Source organism: Talpa europaea (assembly GCF_964194135.1).
Source record: "Talpa europaea genome assembly, chromosome: 11".
Classification (NCBI taxonomy): Eukaryota; Metazoa; Chordata; class Mammalia; order Eulipotyphla; family Talpidae; genus Talpa; species Talpa europaea.
In genome coordinates this window covers 1,070,276-1,092,279 of record NC_140078.1, presented here as the reverse complement: position 1 = coordinate 1,092,279, position 22,004 = coordinate 1,070,276, and the positions used below count along the sequence as shown (strand labels likewise).

At 35.8% G+C, this 22,004-nt stretch overlaps 1 protein-coding gene across 1 annotated transcript in view; it reads right to left on the bottom strand.

The window, feature by feature from the left end:
- The window catches only part of SYCP2 (synaptonemal complex protein 2), a gene marked incomplete at both ends in the record, with an annotated part of 45,254 nt that overhangs the window by 5,309 nt on the left and 17,941 nt on the right, over positions 1-22,004 (bottom strand). Inside the window, 19 exons of the mRNA XM_084246595.1 lie at positions 1,618-1,795; positions 3,011-3,181; positions 3,578-3,612; positions 5,186-5,354; positions 5,800-5,854; positions 6,167-6,222; positions 6,618-6,675; positions 6,763-6,833; positions 7,500-7,536; positions 8,286-8,413; positions 10,995-11,389; positions 11,536-11,666; positions 13,311-13,356; positions 13,678-13,747; positions 15,380-15,537; positions 16,379-16,475; positions 18,738-18,884; positions 19,314-19,388; positions 20,416-20,564. Coding sequence (XP_084102721.1) covers positions 1,618-1,795; positions 3,011-3,181; positions 3,578-3,612; positions 5,186-5,354; positions 5,800-5,854; positions 6,167-6,222; positions 6,618-6,675; positions 6,763-6,833; positions 7,500-7,536; positions 8,286-8,413; positions 10,995-11,389; positions 11,536-11,666; positions 13,311-13,356; positions 13,678-13,747; positions 15,380-15,537; positions 16,379-16,475; positions 18,738-18,884; positions 19,314-19,388; positions 20,416-20,564 — 2,226 coding nt within the window. The remainder of the gene's footprint in view (positions 1-1,617; positions 1,796-3,010; positions 3,182-3,577; positions 3,613-5,185; positions 5,355-5,799; positions 5,855-6,166; positions 6,223-6,617; positions 6,676-6,762; positions 6,834-7,499; positions 7,537-8,285; positions 8,414-10,994; positions 11,390-11,535; positions 11,667-13,310; positions 13,357-13,677; positions 13,748-15,379; positions 15,538-16,378; positions 16,476-18,737; positions 18,885-19,313; positions 19,389-20,415; positions 20,565-22,004) is intronic.

Here is a 22,004-nt window from a genome sequence, read left to right as displayed (position 1 = left end):
GATTTAGTAACTAAAGGTTCATGCTTTGAATTATGGTGAAATCTGAAAAATGTTCGTGTGTTGCAGAAACAAGCCTATCAAATCTAGGAAACAAACTGTAGTTCTGACGGAAAGACAAGCAGGCAGCACCTCTCTGTGTAAGAATCAAGCAGCACCTCTGTGGTCTTTCTGAATGTGCAGTTCTTAGCAGCTTCCCACTCCACCACATTCTGCCCTTATCGGGCTGTAAATATCACTGAGGTCATTTAACTTACCAGTAAGTTTCCGTCTCGCTTCCAGACCAAACCCAAAACCTAAGTAGATAAGCAGTGTATATTTGATTAAGACTGAAGGCAAACGATTGGATTTACCTCCTTCAAATAGAAGAAAAACAATGTGTACGCTTACCAGAAAGTATGACTGTGGAGTTGGCAAGGTGCTTTCCCGGGTACATACATTTCTCTCACTGCTGTTGGATGAGTTTACTGGCTCTCCTACTCCATATTTACTGTTCAAGGATTCAGGTGAAGTTTTTGAACAAGATGATAAGGATCTTGCTATACAGTCAGAATCCTGACTTAGATCTTTTTCTGTTGTTTTCTGTATACCTATATTGCTCCATGAAACACAAAGATGACAGGTATTATCATTGATGTCTGTTTTTAAAATAGCATGATTAAATTCTAAGAATAATTTGCCAAATCCTCAAATTCTTATGTCTGGATTTAAAATGTAGTTGTAACCATCAAGAACTTACAGAACATTTTCAAGCAAAAATCTCTGCAGTATGAGTTGACTACAATGATCCACTAAGGATTATCTTGAATATTCTGACATCACAGCAATTACTATTATATAAAGTCACAGAGCTTTATGGATGGAAATGGCTTGGGAAACCATCTGGTCTAAATCCTTCATATACAGATGAGAAAATTCAAGACTGAACTAGTCTAAGTGCTTCTCAGACAATTTTCAGATCAGGGCATGTGCATCTGTCCTCTGAGTATGTGCTTAGCTAAGATGACAGTGGTCCTGAGCATTAGGATAATACTCTAGAAAAATATAAACAGCTATCTTAGAAGAGGCATATTTTAACTGAAATGACAGACACTTAGAAATGTTTTTAAATGTCCTTAAAAGGAACTGAAACAACATCAAAGGTATAAGCTTATTCTTACAGTAACTATACCAGAAAAGTAGGCATATGCCAGAGCACCAAAGGATATAGGTTTTCTTGGCCAATTATTTTAAAATAAAAACAAAATCTCAATTTCTTAAGAAGAGTGTCCACAGACTAACCATGCTATTCCTTGCAGACTTGTCAATGAAATGTAAAAAAGAAAAAAATAGAAATCCCCGTAATTATCAAGCTTTCACATTAAAATTTCTAAAAACAAGTATTTTCCACATTCAAGTATTTAGTATTTAACTTCCTGACATAAAAATCTTCAGGTACAGTAACACTGTTCTGCAGTCTACTTAACAAAGATGAAGCTACTGGTGTTAACTAAAGATGACATTTTGAGACTTATAATCTTAAAAACACCTCAAAATCAGCTTTCAGATGATGTTTTCACTTAGGTGCAATAGAAAATTATTATTGAACATTCAACTAAAGGAGAAAAAAATGATACTGACATCTCATCACTTCTATGGACGACGGACTCCCGGATAAAGACACAGGAGACAAGTCCAGGCACTGATCACAAACAGAGGAGCTGTTCCATTCTGCTGCTTCCTTTCGTGTTTCCATAGGAAAGGCATTCTGTTGTTTCTCTGGCAGTTTCCTGGTGTTGCTTCTGGAGTGGTTGTTCTCCTGAATGTATGGATAACTTTAAGTGGATTTGTGCTTGCACATATAAATAAGTTAATGTCATTAGCACATACAGGGGTAACAGGGGCCTCCACATGACCTTTGGAAGACCTAATATACAATAAGACGCAAGATAAATTCACAGGAAAATAAACACAGACTATAATAAATATAATGTAGAGATACAAATAAAATGCAATAAGGAGTCAAAGAAGTTCAGGGCAACCAGGAACACTTTCTAGATCTCACAGGACCTGACACGCGCAGAGGCAAGGAAGGCACCGAGGACGGGGAGGAGGCTGGCTCACCAAGGGAGGAGGCCGCTCAGGTCTTGTTGGGGAGTCACAGGTTATTCTATGTAGCCCTGACAGCTCTGCGTATGTACTGGGGAAGCGGGGAAACGAGCTCAGAAGATATTCTGATGCTTTGAAAGTCTGACTCCATGAAGATTTCCAGGGTTTTTCTTTGACAATAGGTAAGATGAGAGGTGGCATGAGGGGCTGATGAAATGTGGAGGTCAGTTATAATGTCCTTAAAAATCTTCCAGGTAAGAGGCAGTAAGGGGAGATGGAGGTTCAATAATTTAAAATAAGCACAGTGTAAAGGTCAGGCCAAGTCTCTGCTCTCCCTAGCTGTGGGCCCCTTGGTGAGTTTTGTCTCTGAGCCTTACTATTCCCATTTGTAAAAGGGGATCTCAGGAACAGTGCTAGTCCCAGTGGTGCTTGAGAGATTCTAACAAATCTGTAGAGTACTTAGAATAGCACCTGGGCCATTGTACTTCTTTGTTGTTGCCTTAATCAAAATATATTGAAAAGGAAAAGGGCTTCTTATTAAAGAAAAGGATAAAAATTATTGTCATCTGGATCCTGTACTTCAAAATACTAAGCTCAGAGACGGGCAGTGAGGCAGTGTATGACAGGCCTTATACCAAATGCTTTAGAATTCATTCAAGAAAAAGGCTATACTTCTCAAAGCATTTTCTTAAGGTTAGAATTCTACTCGCATCAAACAGCTGTTTTGTAACATTAATGCCAACTTATTACAAATGTTGACACTATTTTGCCTAAGGATATATTTTTAGAACTATTTTAAGTATTCTCATATGCAAGGTTAAATCCAAAAAAGTAACAAGATAAATATGATACATTTACAAAAATAATTCTATAGCTAAAAGTGAGACTTCTAGAAATGATTATAATCTGATTTGTAGTGCTTTACCTTCACTAGCAATTTCTTCTTAAATGAATGTGAAAATTCTGGTTCACTCTCTGATTCCGAATTGGAGAGATCTTTATAATTTTTTCTGGTTTTGGTAGCTCTTCGTGGAAGTCTGGTTCTCCCATCTGGAACTGTCTCATCTATCTTTCTGATGACATTTTCCCTGCATGTCTTTAAGAGAAAAAAATCCTGAGCAGTAGTATTAGATCAATACTAGAAATAATTAACTCAATACTAGAAATACAGTTATTTGTTATAAAATTGACTCTGTGCTAAGACATACACAAAGTATTTACATGAATGGATCCCTGACTGATTTTTTTAAATGACTGGATTTTTTTTTTCATTCCAACTTTCTTCTAGAGAGCAAGAGATCAAAAATATCTGCATTCATAAAACCATGTTCAACATGATTCGGAAAGGAGGGGGAATTGTACAAAAGCTGAAACAATTATGGAAAACAAGTAACTGATAACATGGGTAAAGTTGAGATGGCAACTGAATTTTTGCTGCACAACAAGAAATAATCACTTTAAAGGGATGTTCAACACAAATCTTTGGTTTTACCATTTTTAATTTTGGTTGTCTTTCCAAGGAAGAGCCTGCAATTCAAGAAAAAAAAGGGTGGTAATTTCCATATAGATAAGAACTGGCATTAAAACTAGATTATTTCTTTAAATTCATTCAAAATTTAAATTTCAAACTACTTAAGACTAAGCCAGCAACTTATTGCAGTGTTTGTATAATGTAAATTATCATTTTTTCCCTTTATTTTATATTAAACTTTTTAAATGTACAAGAAAACATAATGTAAGTTGTAAAGTTAACACCCATGGATCTACCATTCAAATAAGAACTAGAACGTATCTACTTATGTAGATTCTTACTCTTATATGATCACCCTTCCCCACTGTCAAAAAGCAATCACCACCCTGAAATCCGTTTCTCATTTTCTTGCTCCTAAAAAGACCCCTTGACTTCACAAATATGTATCCCTAAACAAGTTAATGCATTTTGTAATGGCATCATTTCATAGTGAAGTCTCATACTTGCCTTTCTAAGCATAGAAGGGATCACCTTTCTAAGCACAAGCAGTGGGCTCACCCACACCGAAGCAGCAAGGCCCTTTCGGAAGGCAGGTCCTCCGGCCCTGACAGTGAGCCCCCTGCACACACTGACCTGCAGACCGTTTTCCAGAGATACACTTTGAAAGTATTTACAGTATTCTAGCCTTTAATGCTGCTCCAAGGTTGCCAATCACTTATCTCGCTATAGATGTCTTCAGGCACACGACTTGGCACTAGCCAGTAGGCTCCGTGAGCATGCGCCTCTCGGTGGTTACAACACACGGCCTCCGAGCCCAGGCCTCCAACTAGATTGGGAGCATCTTTTATTCTTTCCCAAGTCAGATCTATAGCCCCACCACTCCATGCTGCCTTCCCTGAGTGTATGATACCTCTTGCTTCTCTGTCTTGTGCTTCCCTTCTTCGGGTGTATGATTGGTTTTTAAAATTCATTGTCATTTCTAAACCCATACCAAAATTCATTTTCATCTCCTTTTACTTTTTAAGCTATCGTCCCGTCCCCTCTGTATACATAGGTTATTTCTACTACCAAACACTACCTGTTATTTCTACCCTGTAATAAAATGAAAGTGGATTCCCTTAAAAAAAAAAAAAAAGCTGAGTTATGTTTAAACATGGACTATATAATTTTTTCGTAGCACTGATACTGATGTTTAGCTATAGAAAATGGTCATTATATTAGCTAAGAACCAATACCTCAAACTACCTGAAGAAAAGGCAAGAGTTATATGAAAACTTTTCTTTCACTGTATTTTTATTGCATATACATGAATTCCTAAAATGTATGTGTGCTGGGTGTGGCAAGGAATGAGACTTTCAAACTTGGGTTGTTTTCCTTGATTGCAGGCAATGAACAGACAAATAATGAGAGTATAACGTAAGTTCAAGATACTATTGAAAAAATTTAAATTCATATTACCAAAACAATAAACCACCATTCTAGTATTTTGATGTATCTGCTTGCACTCCTTTTTCATATTTATAAGGGTACTTTTTTCCATTCAAAGGCATATTTCCCAACCACCAAAGCATTTTGTCATTAAAAATGGTAAAATCATTAGCAACATTTCTTTGAAAAGTGATTTCTTACTTGATTTCCTAGTTTTATGTTTCGTCACCTTTTTATTTCTGCTATAGTCTACTAGCTGTGGTTTTGATTTTGATTCTCTGAGCCAGCTAATATCAGTCTTGCTGTCATCACCAATGTATTCTGTATCAGTATCACTAAAGAGATTTTTCTTCTGTTGATTTGTTATAATCTATAAGAAAAAGAATCCTTGTAATACATGAAGAAATATATCTTATATGTCATGCAAGATAAGTTAAACAAGACAAAAGCCAAAGTCAGATCCAAACAAACACTTTCCATTTTTTAAGTACACTCATCTCTCCTGCATTAAGGACCTATCCAAAGAAAGTCATTCAAATTTGTACCTTGTCAGTGGTGGTGGTGTTAACGAAGTCTTCCCTAAAAACCACTTACTTCCCTAGAGACATAATCTAATACCATCCAAGAAAGTGAAGCTGTCATTATCTGCTACTAGGTGATCACAACAGCTCCGAGACCATATGAAAAAGCATAACAGAAACATGGACAATCCCATAGAGAAAAAAAATAACATTTTTGTTTTGCAGTTCTGTGATAATCTTTGGCATTAGGAAAATAGTGAGTTTTAAACACATTAGGATATTATTATAACTTACTCTTTTATCTTTTGTCTTGGGATAAGGTTCAGCTTCATAATTTCTTAAACCTACCCTTAAACAAAAAATGCATTGACTTTAATTACTTGTTTTCTTAAGGCAGCATGCACTGGAGAAGCACACATGGGCCCCCAGTGTATTAATTCACTACATTTCCCCTCTAACCTCAGTTAATTACAAGGTAATGAGTTAAGGGCCTTTTGAGTCCTTCCATTTAAGATGTGCACAGTATCTGATTATAAATTTTAGAAGTGCTCAAAATAGGGAGTAATAATGGCAGCAACATTATTTCCTCATGTTATAAAGCAGTCAAAGACAACTGAGGTTGTGTTCTCATCTGACCCATCTGGTAACAAAAGATACCTACAATTTTATTGAATTATCCGTGCAGGCTTCTGTAGCTGTAGCTTGAAATTCCTGAATCTATATCATAAATAAGCATTAAAAAAGACTTAGTGTCAAAATAAGGTGGAAAAAAAGGAAAAGAAATAAAATCTAGTTTCTATCACTTCACATAATATTTGGTAATACTAAAAACATTTTAGGAAGAAATCTAGTATTATAAAACATTTTGATCTATAGTAAAAACAGTATCAGTAAGTGATCTGATTTCTTGATGGAGCAGTCTGAGCCCTCATATATCCCACTTATTTATTTTTCTCTACTTAAGTTAAAAAGATTTGAAAGGAAACTAAATATAGCTAGAGTGGTTACCAAAGAAATTTTTTAGGTATTCAAATATTTTAAAGCATATTTATGGGAGGATAGAAATAAAAATATACCCTAATAAGATGCAAAATAACAAATTTTTAGCTTACTCCAAGTTTTATAGTAGGCTCATCAGCTCCATTCACATTAAAATTGTACACATCATCCCTGTAAAAGTCAAGAGTAATATTAACTCCGTTATGCAATATATATACATTTTATCACTAAAACTGCAATTTATAGACTACTACTTACAATGGGCATTCAGAAGTAACGTTAACAAAAGTAGTCTTCAGTTGTCTATAACTTTTTTTCTGAACCTTTTCCTAAATACAAAAGTTTACATATAAGTAGGCAATTAATTTTTTAGTGCTTCTAATATAAAAATCTTATATTTGCAACATTTTGCTTACTATGATATAAATACAATTGTGAAATATAAAGTTTTATAACAAATACAAAATAATTTACTGACATTATATATAGGAAAATAAGGTGAAAGGAATAACATAAAGGCGATTGCAATTAGGGATTGTAAAGGGATTAGAAATTACAATTCAAACTAGGAAAACAGGATTTGACATAGGGAATAAAGGAAGAATTCAAGAGGAATTTATAGGAGGTAAATCTCAAAACCTGAAATGAAGTGGAAAGAGAAAATAATTATAAGGAATAAATCAAAGATAAGTGACATAGTAAACCTTAACGAACAGTAAATGTTTTAACAAATACAGAGACAAGGATCTTATTGTCAGGAGAAAGGGGATTAGCTAAGACAAAATGGAGACCAAGATATATTGGATTATATAGCAAAGTTCATCTAAAAGATGTGAACAGAAGGGTAGGGTCTACTTTGAGTATTTGCCACTAATCTTGTCATTTGTCTTCACCAATTATTAATTTGCTACCCTACTACTATTCTATTTCAGTGCTTACAGTTAAATATCATGTGGAGTTTGGCTATATATTTGGTGTAATTAAATCAAACCCACCTTACTGAGGTGTAGATCAGACTTGTTTGAAAAACCACTGTAAAAGATTGTCAGAATTAAAAAAGCAATTAAAAATCCGTAGAGTGTTTTTCATAAGAGCCATCTCATATAAAATGTATGTTCAATATCCTATAAATAACTGAAACATGACACCACAGCTACTTTTGTGCTGGTTGGCACTACTCAGAAATGTTTGCAACTGCATCCATAGTAAACAGTGACTATAACAATGAGTTCTAAGGCGGCTCATTCATGCAGTAGGCAGTATCACACAATTAAAAATGAATGGTTTCTAAAAACTTTCTTCATGCTGTATATAAAGTCAGGATTAATTTAAACTTGAATTAACCTAGCAACCTGTAAGGAGATATTCTGTAATAAGAATTAACCTTCATAAAGACTGCACAAAGGGAATGCACACTTTATATAAAAGCAACTCGTATGAGCTCATAAAATTCATATTTCGTAAAACAATATATTTACATCATGCACTTCGTGTTACTCATCACTAAGCTCAATAACAAAACCCTAATTGTCTATATTCTAAACATCTACTTAGGTATGCTGCACTGATAGGGTATTCCAGATACTTTATAAAATGTAATGAGGCATTAGAATGGCTAATTTAAAATTTAGTTACTGTCTTGCATAATCTGAATAGCTACTGCTGTTAAAAAGAACTGTTTTCTACTAGAAGGTTAGGTTATTTAACATGTTTAAAACGGTATAAAATAATCTAGATGTGCTTTCAGAGAAATTCTTATGGTCTAAAACTGAAGAACATACCCATCAATCAAAGTCTCCTTTAACTTTTTTGTAGACTTGATGTCATCCTTTGGTTTGTATCTGTTATTAATATGTTTTATCAGGGAATCTGCTGCGCCAGTAAATCCTTTCCCTTTTGACTTTTCTCTCTGAAACAATTGATAAGTTATTTAAAAATTCCACCAGTTAACCTTCAAAAGAAATATAGACTGAAAAGAAAACTTTTAGAAATCTGGTTCTATGCTTAACTGAAAGACAAAAAGGGACTCAGAAATTATTTAAGCTAGGGCATTGTTTGGCATTAAAACAACTCAGGACAAATCCTTCAATATACAAAACTGCAGCATGTTCTACAGAGATTAAAATTTCCCATTCCTGGATAAAGAAATCATAAAAACTAAAAACTGAAGGAAACTAAAAGCTGGTTCATTGGAAAGATCAATAAAATTGATAAACTTCTAGTCAGGTTAGCTAAAAATATACAGAAATTACTAATATCAAAAATGAAAGAGAGGCTATCACATGGACAACAGGAAAATTATGAACAAATCTATGCCTACAAACATGATATTAAATGGACCAATTCCTTGAAAGACATTTTGCCAAAACTCACACATAGAATTAGATCACCTGGATAGGCCAGTATCAAGTAAAGAAACTGAATCAATCAATAAATAACCTGTCAAAACAGAACACGTTAGGCTCAGATATACTAACTGATGAATTCTATAAAATATTTAGAGAATTATGCCAATTTTCTACACTCTTTCAGAAAACAGAATCAGAGAAATACTTTTAGAGTCATCCTATGAGGCCAAAATCACTCTCACATCACTATCAAAGACATTACAAAAAAGTAAAAACTATAGACCATATCATGTGCATATATGCAAAAGTCCTCAGGTAAATACTGACAAATTCAACTCAGTAATGTATAAAAAAAAATTACGTACCACATTTAAGTGAAATTTATTCTAGTCCTATGCAAGTCATGTACTGCATCCTATCAACAGACACACAAATGCATTTGACAAAATCCAAAACCCATTCATAACAACTTTTGCAAACAAGGAATAAAGGGCAACATCCTCAACTTGATAAAAAAGACAATTATAGCTAACACACTTCATGGAGAGAAAGAACATGCTTTCCACTCAGATCAGAAACAAGGAAGTAAGGTCTGCTCTCCCCGTTCCTATTCAACATACTGGAAGTTCTACTAATGCAACAAGGACGAGATGACTGAATAAGTGATATGTAGGTTGGGAAGGAAGAACTAAGAACTGTTTGCTCAATGACTTCACTGTCTTTGCAGAAAATACCAAAAACTGAACTAAAAAGCAATCACAGTTGAAAGATATAAGGTTAATAACAAACAAGTGGGATTTGAGAAGAGCTGCCTGGCATGTGAACGGTGGGAAATTCTGTGTAATCACAGAGGAGGGACCATAGGAAAGACTGAAGAGAATTTCTGAATATAGGGAGTTGAGCTTTTAAAAATTTGAGCACAACTTAGAAGAGCTGATCAAGTTTTCATGTTCCCAGGATAAAAGGGTCATGACCACCTCAGTGAAATGCTGTGGAAAGATTTCCACTCTCCAAAGAAAACAGTTTAAAATTAAAACTGAGAGATCAGTCAGTGTTCCGTCAACAAGAATCCTGTTAAGCCTAGTTCTGAAGGAATTAAATAGCAATGAAGACTAGAAAGAATAGCAGCATACTAAGAATTAAGGAAAGTGACCCAAAAATATATGGCTAAAGAAAAAAGTAGTTAAATTAGGCACAAAAAGTTGTAGGTTAAAAACAAAACAAAGAGAAGACTGGTCAAGACAGAATGTTCAATTATATAAAACAACTGCAAATCATCTATCAAATGTTTTATGTACCCACAAAGATACTCTAATAAATGAACATTTTGCACTGACTCTAGAAAATCTGCTGCCAGATATTAACAATACTCTGGATGATAAATGAAAATAAGAACCTACATGATCTGGATCCTCTTAGCATGGAAATATATTCTCATTAAAAGGTTTTCTCAAGCTACATCTTAGTAGCATTGGCCCCATTCTACCGCCCCCCTCCCCCACCCCCCCAAAAAAAAGAAGATATAAGATAACTGCTACAGAGCTAAACTTTTAGTCTCAAAGTATGGTATAACCCTAAAACCATCCTGGGATTTCTAGTAAAAGATGAAAAAGAGGGACCAGCAAGAGTTACAGTAGAAGACCATCTTCTCCACTCCACTTAGGTCCTTTCTTGTCAAAGTTTAACACTGTAACCCCAGAAATGTTTCAGATACATAAACCTGTGCTAGACCATGCAGGAAAACACACATTCTTACACCGTAATAGGTTAAAACCGAAACACACACACACACACAATAACCATTCATTTAAAAGAAAGGTAAGCGTAAGAGAGGTAGTTTTACATGCACATTCAAAAGAATCTGAGGGACAGTGGGTGGGACTCAAAAGAGGAGGCCAGGAACTTGAAGGCTCGTTTCTGCTATGTCACTGTCACAGCCCGTGCAGGCAGGCGGGCACGCGCCTTCTCCTAGGACCTGGGAAAGTGGGAGGAGGGCGAGGGGTTCAGGAGAGACTCACTCAGAGTCTGAGAGAGAATCAGAGAACTAAGTGTTAGAAGTGTTAAATCTGCAGCAATAAATCAAGCTGCTTTTGCTTTCTTATGTTAGTAAATATGCATAAATAAAACACACTGAAAGCTCACCTTCTTCTTTTGTCTCAAATCCCAGGAATTAGTTTCGGATATTGAGGTTTTCCTTGATTTTCGATTATCTTTTGCATTTTTTTTAGAAGAACTTTTATCACAAGTAGCAGTATTTATATCTTTTGACAATATGTATTTTTTCCTATAGATCAGAGATTCTTCTACTGTCTTATTGAGGAGAACTGACTTAAAGGTAGTTTCAGATTCCATATGCCAATCATTCTGTTTGGTACTTTCAGCATTTTTCTGCTGTTGGTGGTTTCTTTTGCAAACTTCTACTTTATCTATTTTCTTATGCTGCATTATTTCTTTCTTACATGGCACCTTCTCAATTTCTTCAGAATTGTCAGATATTGAAGAAGATGATATTTGTTTAGTTGTTTTTTTGTTGTTACCTAGCAGAAAAAGATAAATTAATCCTTATTAAACAAAGAAGCTGTTAATATATAAAATTTGTTAAAACTAAAGCTATTTCTTAGATATTTTAGAAAATGAATTATTTCCCTGAGCTTAATTACATGCAGACAGAACTATGTTTCACCTTGATTAAATGTGATTCCTGATGAAGTACTTGCTTGCTGATTACATAGTTTAATATTTGTTACGGGTGTCCAACATGCCAATTTTGTGTTCATTTTATTTCCAGAGAGGTTGTCTAAAACACCAGGTAACCTGGAAAATAAATTTGATTGCCTAGTATATTATAAAATATGATTCCATCATACTGACATAAGACCTTAGCTTTTTATCTTTTTTAAGCAAAGCTTATTGATAGCAAATATTTTTGTAAGTCAGGAAAACAGTTAAAATTTACTATGTAACTGATAAAAATACAGATATTACAAAAGAAGTTCCATTATTGCTACTATTTTGTTATCTACTTACACATATCTTACCTGTTCTACTGTGCATTTAAATTAGGTTAAATTTCTTTACACTTATACTTTATTGTTTAAAAAAAAACTCATTTACATCCTACACAAAAATTAACTCAAGATAGATTAAAGATGTGGATATAAGACCCCAAACCACAAAATACAATGAAGAAGATATAGACAAGATACTTCACAACACTGACTTCAGAGATGTCTTTGTGAATTTGTCTCCAATGGCAAGAGAAAGAAAAAGGAATATAAACAAATGGGACAACATCAAACCAAAAAGGTTCTGCACAGCAAAAGAAGCTATCACTAAAACAAAGACACCCTGTTGAAGACGGGAAAATATTTATTCATCAGATAGCTGACAAGAGGTAGCTATGGAAGAGCCATAAAAAACTCATACAACTCAAGAAGAAGAAATTAAGCCAATCAAAAAATGGGCAAACAAGCTAAACAGAAACTTCTCTGAAGAAGGCATACAGATGGCCAACAGGCACAAGAAGAAATTTTTATCATTTATCACCAGGGAGATACAAATCAAAACTACAATGTGATGCCATCTCACCCCTGGAGAATGGCCCAGATCAAAAAGGCCAGAAACAACAGGTTCTGGTGCGGCTATGGAGGAAAAGTAATGCTGAGTGAAAGAAGTCAGCAGAAAAGCAACCCGTGGCTTCAAGGATACATTGAATATACAGAAACAAAACAAAGGGTCAGGAAAAATTTCAATCTAATCACACACATTAGAAATTACTCTGTAGAACTAAGGTTACCAACAGCAGAGAGCAAAGTGTGGAGGGGCCCATGGACTATGGCGGAGGACACTGGGCACCTTGGTGGTGGGAGTGGTGTTGGGACATGCATCTGAGGAGGTGTGATCTTACACCCCTGGAACACATAGTGTTGTAAACTAGTGTTACCTCAAAAAAAAGTACAAAAGAACTTCATTTTATGACTCAATTTAAAGAGTTACTGGCTGATCTCGAAAACGTGTATAATCATTCCTCTTTATGGTATCATAGTAATACTTGAGAATTAATACTGTAATTCTGGGCCTCCCCGGTGGTGCAGCGGTTGAGCACTGGGCTGTGAAGCTGCCCACAGCCTCTGCAGCGCCGGTTCAATCCCCGGCTGCTCCCCGGCCACCAGAGGAGGGTCCCACATGGCGTGCAGACCTCTCCTGCTGCCCGCTGCTCCCCTCAGCAGTGTACTTCGGTCCTTCTGCCTGCTCTGCTCCCCGCTCTGGTGAATTCTCTCACCCTCCCACGCTTCTGACTGTACCCAGGGCTTATATAAATAAATAAATAAATGAATAAATCTTTAAAAAAAAATTGTAATTCTAAGAGTATAAAGACCTTTTCCTTTAAATCTAGTCATTCATATAAAAGTAAAATTAACATACACTAAATAATCAGATGAATTTTCTCATACTTACACACGTTTATCTGTTTTTCCCATTGCCTGTGAATCAGGAACATTCCCTCGGAGTTCATCTAGAAAAAACAAAAGGCATGATACAGTCATTACTTCTGTGCAGGTGGCAGTTAGGAAAAGATTCAGTCAAGGTTCTCACACTGGGATAGAGGGATAGGCCCACCTCATCTTATCCTATCAGACCTAAAATTCTTGGAAACAGAGACTGACTTGCACTTCCTTGTAACTCTAAGTTCCTTGCACAAAATCCAATATAGTCATTATAAATTACTCCTTTGCAAATCAGTGAAAGCTAGTGGGGTTAAAGGATAGAGGAAAAGATACGCATTTTTACAGGAGCTACTAAAATTAAACCCAATAGTACTTACTGAAATTTTGACTTGAGCATTCTTTGTCCTTATTTTCTGTCTTTTCTACAATTTGGGCAGTTTTGACATGCTATAAATACAGGAAATAGTTAATGTAAACTTGAATTAAGCAATATAGGGAAATATTTTTAAAAGTCAGAGTATTAAAGTTTAAAACTTTTAAAATTAAGCTATTAAAAGTCAGATAGACTATCCATTTCATACAGGTTATGCCCATTCTAGAATATTGTCCATCCTAAAAGTAACTTTCATTGTAGGTAAAGAGGCAGAAGATCCTATAATATTTCTGATCTCATCCACTGCTAGTTTAATTCAACATTCATCTGTAAGTGAACATTTCTAGAACTTCAATCGCACATCTACTACTGCTATTGATCTCATCGCCTGCATTGATCTTTTCACTAACATATGTTGAAGAGTCAGAAATTATGAAATATTAACTGATTTTGTAAATTTTTGGCCAGTGTACAGATAACTTCTTTCCTGTAGTAAGTCCCCCCTTTACCACAGCCACAGATACACATAACCCAAATCAAATAATAACCTGCCCTCAACACCAGAAAAATACCCTCTCCCGTCTTATTTTGCCTCTGCCAGCTATATTCCCTAGCGAACCCGCCAGTACTGCCCCATACTGGAGGAGGGCTTGTACAAAACCCCGCAGGTGTTGCTGCCGCAAAGACAGAGGGCCTCTGGGGCCACGCCACAGCACGGAGCCACAGTGCTCCTACTAAGCAACACTAATGCGATGATTTCAGCCATGACTCTCACTATTGTTTCCTCACATCTTCAGCTCTTCCACTATCTTTCTGCTACATATCCATTGAAAAGTTTTAAAAATCCACCACCTATTCTTTCACTGTAACACCAGAGCTGCTAAGTCTCATCAGAAAATCACACATTCTAAACAAATGCCATGATAAAATTCAGTCTTAAATTGAAACTGGGCCCTTAATATTACCTAACACTTGCACTTAGTCCTCTCCAAATCTTTACATGTCCCTGAGTCCTCTGCTGCAACAAATCCCCATGAGACACTCGATGTCCTTGCCCTTCAGAGACAATAGAAGCTTTTAGGTGTTCCTCATCTACAGCCTTACCTGCAGCTCTGATCGCTGCCCATTTCTCCAAAAAGCACCTTTCTTTTAGGCACTGCCTGCTGTCCCTTTACCTGTCAGTGTTCATCTGACTAAACTTTGCAGCCCCTCCAAAAATCAACTCTCTCCATCTCCTGAAAAGCATGTCCCGATCTCTACCCTCCCAACCATTTCTAGGGTCAAGCACTCGCCCCCTCCATTAGGTTGCTACTGTGTCCTATGTATGAAACTGTAAGTACCTCACTAATCTCTCTAAACTCCATGGTAGACTTTAAGATATCGAGTCCATTTGGATCTTACATTTCTTTATTAGAATCTTCCTAGTAAAAGATGCTAATTTGTATAATGAAGAATGATGACAAAGCCATTTCTCCTACCAAATGTGTAGATCAGAGCTAAACTGAACAGATAGTTCTAAATTTTATTGTTAGCACAGTAAATGAGTCAGATGCCAGAAGGACCTTCCCTTTAAGGACAATAAATTGTAGCTATGGAAAAAAGCAACGCTTCAAACAAAACAAGACACTCTCACTGCCAAGCAAGTTAATAATTTCTATAATAACTTGATAAAAATTTATTTTATAAAATGCTTTCAAAGCAGTTACTTTGTCTGTATTATCTCCTTTATTTCTTCCTTCAGAAGGCCGAGATTTAAGGGACACAACATTATCCACTTTATTTTCCACTGTCTTAGGAGCACCAGGTTGTTCTGTTGAACTCCTCATTGGCAGTGATGGTTTAATTCTTCCTCTTCGCGGTGTTGCTAAAAATTAGGAGGACAAAGGACTGCTAAATTTGCAGTTTTCTTTTTTTAATTACATACTGTGATTGCAGTACTTTTCAGATGAGGAGGGCAACAAGGGAGCTTCTAGAATGTTTCCTGGGCTTTTGGTTCAAATGAATAAGTAAATATGGACGCTATTTACCCAGGTAAGAAATGGAGAAAAAAACGGTAGGGAAAGTACAGGAGATGAGTTCATTTGGACCGACTAAGTCCCACGTACCTGTTCGACATTAGACGCTGCCAAGGAGGCATGTGGGTATCTGGAACATCAGGCTATTGTTCAACTGTCATGAAGATCAACTAGACTGTATTTATGGCAACTAGTGTTCAGCATCAATTTCATTGTAACTTAGTTCTTAAAATAGAGGAGGCACTGTCTAAATACTTCCCAACGTTCCCTGTTGAATGATTTCAATCTTATAAGCAACTGGATGATGTATACATGTCTGTCCCATTTTAGAGAAAGGAAACTGGTTCTAAACTCAGCCAGGGGATGATGTTCTTTACAAAGAACACACCTGGGAGTGGAAAACATGCCCATGCAGCCCGATTAAGTCAACATTTCCATCATGTCCCCTGTCTCCGGCTTTAAGTTATAATAAATGATGAAGTCCTGATGTCAATATTTTGAATAATGTTTATATGTCAATACCAAATATACCTTTCTTCCAACTGTTAAGACATTTGTAGTTTATATTCTGCCCATTTTTATATCCCCAATTTTTCCTCCAGGTAAATTATATCCAGAATATACCTGAATTTTAAAATGCCTGCTTTAAATATAATACTTGTAAGAATGTTTGAGGACTATAAAACTTACATGTGTTGATTAAAAGTACTGGACTTCTCACAGTGTATCTGTCTGAACCAGGAACAATCATGGATGCTTCAGACATTTTTCTTTTGTTAGGAGTAACCTAAATCACGTGAAACAACCACAATAAAATATACATTCACTTTTGAAATTAAATATCCAGCATTTTATTCATAACATTTTACCTTGACTCTACCCAAAAGACAGGGTGTTTTATAAAATACATGGTGTTCAGAAATTTGTTTTATCTTAATGTTTGATTTTAAGTGAGTAGCCAAAACAATGTAGTTTTAAAGAATACAGAATGTAGTTTTAAATACAGATGTAGTTTTAAAGAATACAGAATCTCCAGACTTGATTTAACTAGTTGACTAGTGGCTCACAGTTTCCAATCCATTTCATGTGGATGATTCTGGAGTAATAAGTTGCTACAGGAATTCAGAGACTCAGTGGCACAAAAACTATTGGTTCCAACAGAGGTTTCCATTTTAGAGCTTCATGTAAGTAAGAGGAAGTCTAACTAGAATGACTGAAAAGAGTAATGGTAATAGATAAGCAGAGGCAGGGACTAAGGGGCCAGGAGTTTCAGAGGTACCATGTAATTAAATGAGTAGATGACAACAAACTACAGAGAGGCATTGGAGAGTGATTTTTTAAAAGAGAGAGAGAAAAAATAAAACTCCGATGGAGCTGTAAGTAGATGCACACATGGGGCATGGAAGAAAGGTAGGGGAGGACAGGAGAAAAGGGAATATTAAGATTAACCAGAAAACAAGGCACTAAGCAGATTATTTTTAATGAAATTACAGTTCCTAGCAATATAGTGAGAGAAAGCTATTAAGTTACTTATTCATATAAATGCTTCAAACAGTTCATCCTTACAGAAATCATACTGTGTATTTAATAATACAATTTTTTCCCAAACTTCAATGTGCTTAAGATATTTCCCTGAGCTTAAGATTCAATAGGTTTTAAAGTAAGATTTTGTGTTATAAATAAGTACTCAAGTTATGATTTTGACATGAATACATAAAAGATCTATTCATTTAAGAGAAATATGACACTAGTCTTATGACATAAGTCTAAAGAGAAAAAATAATAAGAAACAAACTTGCCAAAATGCATGGGAGAGTGTGATTACAGTCACCTATTGAAAGGTCGATGCAGGGGCCAGCCGCACCAAACCTTTCACCTGTGATCAGAAAAAACTCCACGAAGTAGTAAATATGCATCAAGGCTGGCAGTTATGAGCACACTTTAGATGAATAAAGGGCATACGGAATAATCGACATGAATGAAAAGGCACACTGGCAAGAATGGACATGACAAAAGTAGATGGTAAGACAATTAAACTTACTAAAGTGGAAAATATTTGGACAGACTAAAATTAAATTATAGAAGGTCTCAGAACTGAGTAAAAATTTAGATTCTGTGGAATAAACACAGAGTTCACAAAGCTTTCCGGGCTGAAGAATGCTATGAGAAAACTGGCATTCAGAACAATCAGTGGTATTTCATACAGGGTAGCTCAAAGGTCAATTAGGAGGTGTCTGCACTGACCTAATTGTGCTAAGATGAGTCGCGGTAGAGGGGTAAGAAAGGATGCAGATAAACTATGAACGGTGATCACGGGCACACTGGTTCCAAATACAGGGAAGAAGAGGCTGAAATTAAGGATATCGTCAGAAAAATGAAAGGTGGAATTACTGAAGTATGGCAGCAGATGCAAGTTTGAGGCAAAAGATAATGGCAAAAGATAAGAGACGTGACTTCAGAGCTGTGAAGACCCTGCACGTGAAGGAAGGCTCTAAGGGAGAGGCCTGGAGGGACCCAGAAGGCTGAGCGTCAAGGTTTCAGAGCATATGTACATTCAGGAGGTAGGGAGAGAATGTTATCTCTGATGGAAAAATAGAAGCAGAAAGAGAATTAAAATGCTAACACAGAGGTCAAAGGAGGAGAGAACATTCAGAGAGGGCTATTATTGATGTCAAGTGTCAGAGCAAGAGACAGAAGGCTGAGAAGTGGTCCTGCTGGAGACCCTCAATGGTGCAGGAGGAAGAGGAAAAAGAATCTAACATTTTGTTTCCTCATGCGAATAAAAAGATTACAAATTTGTATTCTACATGATAGTCACATGCAAAGATCAAAAAGCAAAGAGTGAAAAGTGGTAGTTACTTTGCTATGTATCTCTAATTTGGAATGTAAAACACTATCTTTTGCATTTGAAAAAGGCACCTAAAAGTACTCTGAAATGTCACTGATGAAAGTCATTAACCTGTAAATTCTAGATGCTTTTTTCTGTAACTACACACATCAATGATTTAAGCCATATTGTTTTACAAATGACTGTTTTTGGCACCATAGTTACCGCGAGTGAATTATTTTTTCTGTCCCCTTGATTACTCCTTTTGCTGTATTTTGGGGGGCCAGCTATTTCCTTTTGGGTGTTAGGTTTTTCTTTTACACTAAAGAGTTCTTCGTCTGGTGAGATTTGACTTTCTGGCACTAAAATCTGTTGGAGAATACAGAAAAGTATTTAAAACTTCAAACCATAGGAGGCTCTCAAAAATCACCGATGTCTTTAATATAAAGTTCCTGTTCACCTTACACTTAAGGTCAACCCTTCTATTATAATTTTCAGTCCCATAAAGTGACCTAACAAAAAGCATCCACTTTTTTCAAAAATCAGTCATCATAAAACAAAGCTTTGGCATTACTGGAAGGACATATACTTCTAATTAGTAAAGTAACCAAAATTGGTTATTAATAACAACCTTCTGCACTAAAATAAGTCACCAATGTTTTAAAATCATACATTGATTATATAGCACTCTGAGATAATTTATTTTTTAGATGTTTACTCTCCAACATCAATTTTATCACTCTGCTTTTATTAGGGTAAATTTAACCCAATGATAAATCATCTAAGTTAGACACATACCTGTGACCCACTTGCATCAAAAAGTATATGCACAGATGTCTTGGCTACTGAAATACCTTGTTTTGGGGTAAATTCCTAAAATGAAATTAATTCAAAGTGATATTATTTTCTTAGTCTTTCCATTTTAATGTAATTATTTTCTATTTTCTCCCCACATTACCAAATTATCTCAAATCATTATTTTGGATACAAACACACATAGAGTATTTCTGTGACTTCCCACTAGCCATCCTTTCTGTACCCCCAAAATTCATGGTGAACTGGTACTGTAGGTGGGGGCCTGTGAGAGGTGTAAGTCATGAAGGCAGGCCCTGTGAAGGAAGACCGGTGCCCTGTGAAGCCCAGAGGCTAACCCTTCCACCATCTGAGGACAGATAAAAAGGTCAACACTGCACCAGGCAGCAGACCCTCACCAGTCACCAATTCTTCTGGCACCTGGATCTTAGGCTTTCTAGACTCCAGAACTATGAGAAACAAGTGTTTGTTGTTGAAGCTACCCAGAATAGGGAATTTTTATCATTGCAGCCCAAACAGACTGAGTCATCCAACTTGTCAATTGAGTATCTCCTCCGAACAAAATGTGAACTGTCACTTGTATTCCCAGTTCAACAAGAGGGAACGAGCATCTTCCACCGTCCTGGGAAGCCACTCATCTAAATGTCAGCCATTAACTGCAAAGGCCATTTCAAGTCCCAGTTCTACAATCTTTCCTTCAAGTCTGACTGAATGAGCATTCTTTCCCTCAATGTCTTCCTTTTCCCAGTGCCACTCATGAGTTCTCCTGAGGGATCATTCTATAATCCTCAGTGTTTAATATCTTGAAAAGAGGGGGTTATATCATCTCACTTTTTAAACAGTTGGCAGGAATTCATGATACATTTCGAGTAGCTGCTGCTAATTTGGTCATCTAAGATTCTTTCAACGAGGTATCATTTCAAATGAGCTATTCCACAATACACATTTAAAAAACCAAAGATCTACATGTGATTTTAAGAGTTCTTGGGGAAAAAAAAAAAATCAATGAAACTTATAGCCCCAAATAACTGAGAGTTCTCAGAATTATGAAAATAAACATGTAATTAAAAAGAATTTAAACACTTACCCTGTATTTATTTGCACCAAAAACTTTTTGAGCCACATTAGTGATTTCTAATGATGCATCAAAATACAAAAGCAATTCTTTCCCTTCTCTTTTACTAATTTTTATTATGTTTTTCAGAATGACCGTCAGTAGCTTCTTTGATTCTCTCACTGTACACAAACAAATCAGATTAGTTTGTATTTATTTCTGATGCCACTCTATAGTTACACTATAAATTTAAAAAGCTGTAGCATATTACTTTAAATGAATTGAAAAAAATTAACTTTAACTATTTAATCAATTCTGGTTCTCACTACCTATATAAACAAATTAAGTCAATTAGAATTTTCATTTCTTGATCTATAAAATACAGGGTAATCCATTAACCAATGAGTTAAAGTCTCAAATACATTCTGCACATTGACAGGTTCCTAGTATTCTTAGAACACATATGAGAAAACTATTTTCTTATTTTAAAAGAGGCAACCAAAGAAATAACTTTAATTCCATAAATAAGCATATTTCTAGGTATAGGCATCTATTCAAAAATTTCTATTAAATGTCAGTTGTTATAAATATATCAATAAACAACATCTGATAAATATTTGAGTACCTGGAAATTGTGAGGTAAGATGGATACTGTCCTTACCACAATGAACTTACCAATCTAGTAGAGAAAAATATACTCTAAGTGCCAGTTTATAAGCAGTGTTCACCAGCTTTCCCCCCAAAAAATTACCCCCAAATTACCTGGCACCCCACTGATGTGCCTGTATTGTGAACTAAAGGTCACTATGCTCCTGCACCATCTCTCTGGGGCTCCTGCACCATCTCAGTCCTGCTGGTGCCCGAGAGCTCTCCACACCCGCCTCCAGGGTGTACTTTTGGGCAGGAGGAAAATATCCTGAGGAAGAAGTCCCATACCAAGTAGACAAATTTGAATCTGTATCAGGAAAACCTCTGCTGGTCACACCATGACCTACCCTAAATATATTGTTTACTTTTACAATTATGTGAAACTTCCACAGTAATATTCTTTGATGATACTGGCAATTATTAATTGCCTGAAGGTTGTGGTGACATAATATCTAAATGCCAGTGGCTTTTCGGGGGTAGAAAAGATAGTAATGCATTTTAATAGTAGTAAGTTTTCAGGCTTCTGAAATGAAAGTTAGGTGGCACTGAGGAGGATAACGCTCCCAATTTTGGTGCTGAAGATTAGAGCACTTATAATGCTTTTGGATACTTCTGCCAATGGTTATAGTCCTCTGAAGTGCATTTGCTCTTTTCCTGCAGCTGGCTATGAACTTACAATAAATGCACTTATGTCAGTAGTCATTTGATTTTCAACAAGAGGACCAATTAAATTCATTTGGGGAAAGAAAAACCTATTCAGCAAAAATTCAGGAATAACTGCATATCATTAAAAAAAACTCAATTCCTATGTCACATCGTAACCAAGTTTTAATTTAAGATGCATCATAATCCTAAATATGAAGTTTTTCTAGAGAAACAGGGGAATACCTGGTCATTGACAAACAATAGGTAAGACAAAGCAATAACCATAAAGGGAAAAAAAATGATCGTGGACTTCAAATCTAAATGTCTCT